The 6,033-nt window shown below is 51.2% G+C and overlaps 1 protein-coding gene across 2 annotated transcripts in view; it reads right to left on the bottom strand.

Annotated features, from left to right (window-relative positions):
* Positions 1-6: 6 nt before the first annotated feature.
* MRI1 (methylthioribose-1-phosphate isomerase 1) overlaps positions 7-6,033 on the bottom strand; it is an 8,961-nt gene continuing 2,934 nt past the window's right edge. Inside the window, exons 3-6 of one of the 2 annotated variants that reach the window (XM_017851267.1) lie at positions 4,565-4,653; positions 4,275-4,451; positions 3,950-4,174; positions 446-905 (exon numbers count right to left, since the gene is read on the bottom strand). In XM_017851267.1, coding sequence (XP_017706756.1) covers positions 745-905; positions 3,950-4,174; positions 4,275-4,451; positions 4,565-4,653 — 652 coding nt within the window. In that variant the 3' untranslated portion in view covers positions 446-744. Of the gene's footprint in view, positions 906-3,949; positions 4,175-4,274; positions 4,452-4,564; positions 4,654-6,033 lie in introns of both variants that reach the window. The other variant, XM_017851266.1, reaches the window with a different exon arrangement.

Genomic DNA, 6,033 nt, shown 5'->3' with positions numbered 1-6,033 from the left:
AAAAAAAAAAAAAAAAAAAAAAACCAAAAACAAAATATTGCTTTAAAATATTTTTTATCTTGGTTGCTGAGCATTTTTGGTGTCTTCTTAAAATTCTGCCCTGCAGGTGTTACCCTAGCTCCAGCTCTGACCTTAAGAGGGAGGTACTAGTGTTATCCACATTTGTTTTTCATTTTTTAATTAATTCTTTTTTTTTTTGAGATGGAGTCTCGCTCTGTGGCCCAGGCTGGTGTGCAGTGGCGCGATCTCGGCTCACTGCAAACTCCACCTCCCGGGTTCATGCCATTCTCCTGCCTCAGCCTCCCGAGTAGCTGGGACTACAGGTACCCGTCACCACGCCCGGCTAATATTTTGTATTTTTAGTAAAGACGGGGTTTCACCATGTTAGCCAGGATGGTCTTAATGTCCTGACCTCGTGATCCGCCTGCTTCGGCCTCCCAAAGTGCTGGGATTACAGGCGTGAGCCACCACGCCCAGCCTGTTATCCACATTTTATAAATGAGGAAACCAAGGCACAGAGAAGCGAAGTGACTTGCCCAGGATCATACAGTGGAAAAGGTGGCAGAGTCAGGATTTGAATCTGGGCAGCCTGGCTTTAGATGCAGGGTTCTAGATGGAAGGCCCTGTCTGAGCTTCCTGAACTAGGAACAAGTGTGGTCAGGGGCAAGAAGGTCAGCTTTTGGGTAGCTGTTCAAGAAATGTATTAAAAAACCTAGAGAGGCAGGCTAGGGAGAGCTGTGTTGATTACATCTGGGGTCCATCTAGGGTTCCATTCCTGGAAGAGATGGTGGTGGTTAGGGCTGCCCGGAGCTCCTCAGGGGCAAAGACCCCCAGTTCTGTGATGATGCCGCCAGTGATGAGGTCATGGGGGGTGACATCGAAGGCAGGATTCCAAACTCCAATCCCTGCAGGGGAGAGAGGGGAGCCAAGGAGGCAGGAATTTGCTTCTGTGAGAGTTCTCAGGTTGTGGTCACCTGTTTCTATCACAGTGGTTCTTGGTATTGGGGAGTCCTTGAAAACCTAAGGATTCTCACCCCAAAAGTACATGCAGGCACGGACATTGTACCCAATAGTAAGTTTAGACTCACCACTGCTCCTAGACTGTCACTGCCTAAGAAGAATTCACAGTCCTATACACATCTATCCCACTTATTTTTTTATTTTTTGTGAGATGTAGTTTCGCTTTTGTTGCCCAGGCTGGAGTGCAGTGGTGCAATCTCGGCTCACCGCAACCTCCACCTTCTGGGTGCAAGCAATTCTCCTGCCTCAGTCTCTCGAGTAGCTGGGATTACACGCATGCACCACCATGCCCGGACACTATTTTTAGTAGAGATGAGGTTTTTCCATGTTGGTCAGGCTGGTTTCAAATTCTCGACCTCAGGTGATCTGCCTGCCTCGGCCTCTCAAAGTGCTGGGATTATAGGCGTGAGCCACCGTGCCTGGCCTATCCCACTATTTTTTTAGTTTTATTTTTAATTATTATTATTATTTTTTGAGACAGAGTCTCATTCTGTCACCCAGGCTGGAGTACAGTGGTGTGATCTCGCCTTAGTGTAACCTCTGCCTCCTGGGTTCAAGCGATTCTCCTGCTGCAGCCTCCTGAGCAGCTGGGACCACAGACAGCTGAGCCATGGTGCACCACCATGCCTGGCTGTTTTTTTGTTTTTTGTTTTTTTTTTTGAGGTGGAGTCTCGCTCTGTCGCCCAGGCTGGAGTGCAGCGGCCGGATCTCAGCTCACTGCAAGCTCCGCCTCCCAGGTTTATGCCATTCTCCTGCCTCAGCCTCTCGAGTAGCTGGGACTACAGGCGCCCGCCACCTCGCCCGTCTAGTTTTTTGTATTTTTTTTTTTTTTAGTAGAGACAGGGTTTCACCGTGTTAGCCAGGATGGTCTCGATCTCCCGACCTCGTGATCCGCCCGTCTCGGCCTCCCAAAGTGCTGGGATTACAGGCTTGAGCCACCGTGTCTGGCCTTTGTTTTTTTGAGATGGAGTTTTGCTGTTGTCACCTAGACTGGAGTGCAGTGACATGATCTCAACTGTGTCTCCCAGGTTCAAGATATTCTGCCTCAGCCTTCCAGGTAGTTGGGATTACAGGTTCTTGCCATCTCGTCTGGCTAATTTTTTTTGTATTTTTAGTAGAGACGGGGTTTCACCACATTGGCCAGGCTGGTCTCGAACCCTGGACCTCAGGTGATCCCCCCACCTCAGCCTCCCAAAGTGTTGGGATTACAGGCGTGAGCCACTGTGCCCGGCCTTTTTTTTTTTTGTGAGACAGAGTCTTCCTCTGTCGCCCAGGCTGGAGTGCAGTGGTGCAATCTCGACTCACTGCAAGCTCTGCCTCCCAGGGTCATGCATTCTCCTGCCTCCTGAGTAGCTGGGACTACAGGCGCCCGCCACAACGCCCAGCTAGTTTTTTGTATTTTTAGTAGAGACGGGGTTTCACCGTGTTTGCCAGGATGGTCTCGGTCTCCTGACCTTGTGATCTGCCCGCCTCGGCCTCCCAAAGTTCTGGGATTACAGGCATGAGCCACCACATTCGGCAATTTTTGTATGTTTTTAGTGGAGACATGGTGTCGCTCTGTTGGCTAGGCTGGTCTGGAACGCTGACCTCAAGTGATCCGCAGGCCTCTGCCTCCCAAAGTGTTGGGATTATAGGCGTAAGACACCGCATCCGGGTGCATGGACTAATATTTAAAGGGCCAGTCATTGATCTAAATGTCCTGTGGGTTAATTCACTGATGGCCGTTGGGTTTATGCAGCAGGTTCTAGCCAAAGCCCATTTTACAGATAGGATCAGTGAGGATCTCAGGGAATTAGAGAATTTAGGGAACTTGCTAATGGTTGCACAGCCAGGAACTTGCTAATGGTTGCATAGGCAGCTAAGAAAAGTCTTGCAGCAAGGCATGGTAGCTCACACCTGTAATCTCAGTGCTTTGGGAGGCTGAGGCAGGAGGATCGCTTGAGGTCAGGAGTTCGAGACCAGCCTGGGGAACACAGCGAGACCCTATCTCTATGAAAATAAACAAATAAAAATAAAAATAAGTCTAGAAATATCTTGTTTTTTCTTTTCTTTGTTTTTTTTTTGAGACAGAGTCTCACTCTGTTGCCCAGGCTGGAGTGCAGTGGCGCAATCTCAGCTCACCACAACCTCCGCCTCTCAGGTTCAAGTGAGTCTCCTGTGTCAGCCTCCTGAGTAGCTGGGATCACAGGCGGATGCCACCATGCCCAGCTAATTTTTGTGTTTTTAGTAGAGACAGGGTTTCACTATGTTGACCAGGCTGGTCTCGAACTCCTGACCTTGCGATCTCCCTGCCTCGGCCTCCCAAAGTGCTGGGATTACAGGTGTGAGCCACCTCGCCTGGCCATCTTGGTTTTTCTTTACCAACACGTGGCCAGGCAGATATTCTTATTTCCTCTTAAGAAAACCTGAGTGGAGAATAGCAAGACAGTTGTTCAAGACCATTCATATAACCGGTTAGTTGTAAATTCTGATGTTGGATCTGACCTCCAGGATGCACCTGTTAGAAGAAGCGGCTTGGGCCAGGCATGGTGGCTCACACCTGTAGTCCTAGCGCTTTGGGAGGCAGAAGCAGACTGATTGCTTGAGGTCAGTAGTTTATAACTAGCCTGGTCAACATGTTGAAACCCCATCTCTACTAAAAATACGAAAATTAACGAGGTGTGGTGGCGCCCACCTATAGTCCCAGCTACTCAGGAGGCTGAGGCAGGAGAATTGCTTGAACCCGGGAGGTGGAGGTTGCAGTGAGCTGAGATCACACCACTGCACTCTAGCCTGAGGGACAGAGCAAGACTCCATCTCAAAAAGAAAAGAAGAAGAAAAAGTGGCTTGTAGGAGCTGTGTATGTTCCAGAAGGATGACAAGGCCCTGCATATCACCTGCCTCCATGAAGTGCCCAGAAGCTGGGGTGTCGCCTGAGGGGGTGGCTTACCGGGTGCCGCAATCCGGACCCCATTAACATCAGTCAGCTCCTGGGCTGGTCGCTCTTCAATAATGATCTCCTTGCCGGTCTCCAGACGGAGGTCACATGAGGAGCTGGGGGCAGCCACGTAGAAGGGAATGCCGTGGTGCTTGGCGACAATGGCCAGCTGGTAGGTGCCCACCTTGTTGGCTGTGTCACCATTGGCAACCACGCGGTCAGCTCCCACGACCACGGCTGGGGAGGGGGGGCATGAGAAGTTGGGGGTCACTACCTGGCCCCATGCCCCAGAGCCCCACCCCCAGGGCTTACCCCCCAGGACTTTCTGTCTGCTTACCTGACACGCCCCTATGGGCCATGGCAGCAGCCACCATGCTGTCGGCGATAAGGGTGGCGGGGATCTGCTCATAGACCAGCTCAAAGGCCGTCAGCCGGGCTCCCTGGTTATAGGGCCGGGTCTCCGTGCAGAAGGCGTGCTCCAGGCGGCCCAGGCTGTGCAGTGAGCGGATCACACCTGTGGGGGCCCCGCACACCAGGAGAAGGCCCCGGGGAGGGGCAAACAGACAAGGTGGTCCATTGGTTAGGGGTGCAGGCTCCTAGACTGGGCGTGGATTGTCCAAGGCTTACCGAGCACAGTCCTACCCAGGGGCCTTCGCAGTGGCAGTTCTCTCTGCCTGGTACGCTCTTCCCAATGCTCGCATACTTCTGTTTCACGTCTGTTTAAAGGACACCTTCTCGGTGAAGCCTTCTCTGATCTCTCAGTTTTGCATAGCAATCCCCACACTTCCAGTGTCCTGCTGTCTGTCTTTAGCATTTATCACCTTTTTTTTTTTTTTGAGATGGAGTCTCGCTTTGTCACCCGGGCTGGAGTGCAGTGGCACAATCTCGGCTCACTGCAAGCTCTGCCTCCCGGGTTCACGCCATTCTCCTGCCTCAGCCTCCCGAGTAGCTGGGACTACAGGCGCCCGCCACCACGCCGAGCTAAGTTTTTGCATTTTAGTAGAGACAGGGTTTCACCATGTTAGCCAGGATGGTCTTGATCTCCTGACCTCGTGATCCACCCGCCTCGGCCTCCCAAAGTGCTGGGATTACAGGCGTGAGCCACCACACCCGGCCCCAGCATTTATCACCTTCTAACACCTCAGGTGTACAGGCAGTCCCCCTTTTCTGTGGGTTCTCCATCCATGGACTCAACCACGTGGATTGAAAATATTTGAAAAGAATCGCTGGAACCCAGGAAGCAGAGGTTACAGTAAGCCGAGGTCGTGCCACGGCACTCCAGCCTGGGTGACAGAGCAAGACTCTGTCTCCAAAATAAATAAATAAATAAAAAGCAATCCTCCCATCTCAGCCCCCTCCTGAATAGCTGGGACCACAGGTGCATACCACTACACCCAGCTAATTTTAGTATTTTTTGTAGAGATGGGGTTTTGCCATGATGCCCAGGCTAGTTTTGAACCCCTGAGCTCAAGTGATCTGCCTGCCTTGGCCTCCCAAAGTGTTGGCATTACAGGCTTAAAAATAGAGACGGCGTCTTGCTATGTTGCCAAGGCTGGTCTAGAACTTCTGAGTTCAAGCAATCCTCCCACCCCAGCCTCCTGATTACAGGCCTGCACCACCACTACACCTAGCCAATAACAACAATATACATAGTATTTACATGGTACTAGCTATGATATGCAATCTAGAGATGTTTTAAAATATAGGGGTGGGCTGGGCGTGGTGACTCATGCCTGTAATCCCAGCACTTTGGGAGGCCGAGGCTGGCAGATTACCTAAAGTCAGAAGTTCAAGACCAGCCTGGCCAACATGGTGAAACCCTGTCCCTACTAAAAATATAAAAATTAGCTGGGTGTAGTGGCTCACGCCTGTAATCCCAGACACTCAGGAGGCTGAGGCATGAGAATCTCTTGAACCTGGGAGGTGGAGGTTGTAGTGAGCTGAGATCATGCCACTGCACCAGCCTGGGTGACAGAGCAAGACTATCTAAAAAAAAAAAAAAAACAAAAAAAAAAAAAACAAATATCGGGTTGGGCCGGGCGCGGTGACCAAAGCCTGTAATCCCAGCACTTTGGGAGGCCGAGACGGGCGGATCA

The sequence above is a fragment of the Rhinopithecus bieti genome, unplaced genomic scaffold (genome assembly GCF_001698545.2).
Source record: "Rhinopithecus bieti isolate Rb0 unplaced genomic scaffold, ASM169854v2 scaffold_33432, whole genome shotgun sequence".
Taxonomy (NCBI): Eukaryota; Metazoa; Chordata; class Mammalia; order Primates; family Cercopithecidae; genus Rhinopithecus; species Rhinopithecus bieti.
This window is presented reverse-complemented; position numbering and strand designations above follow the sequence as displayed.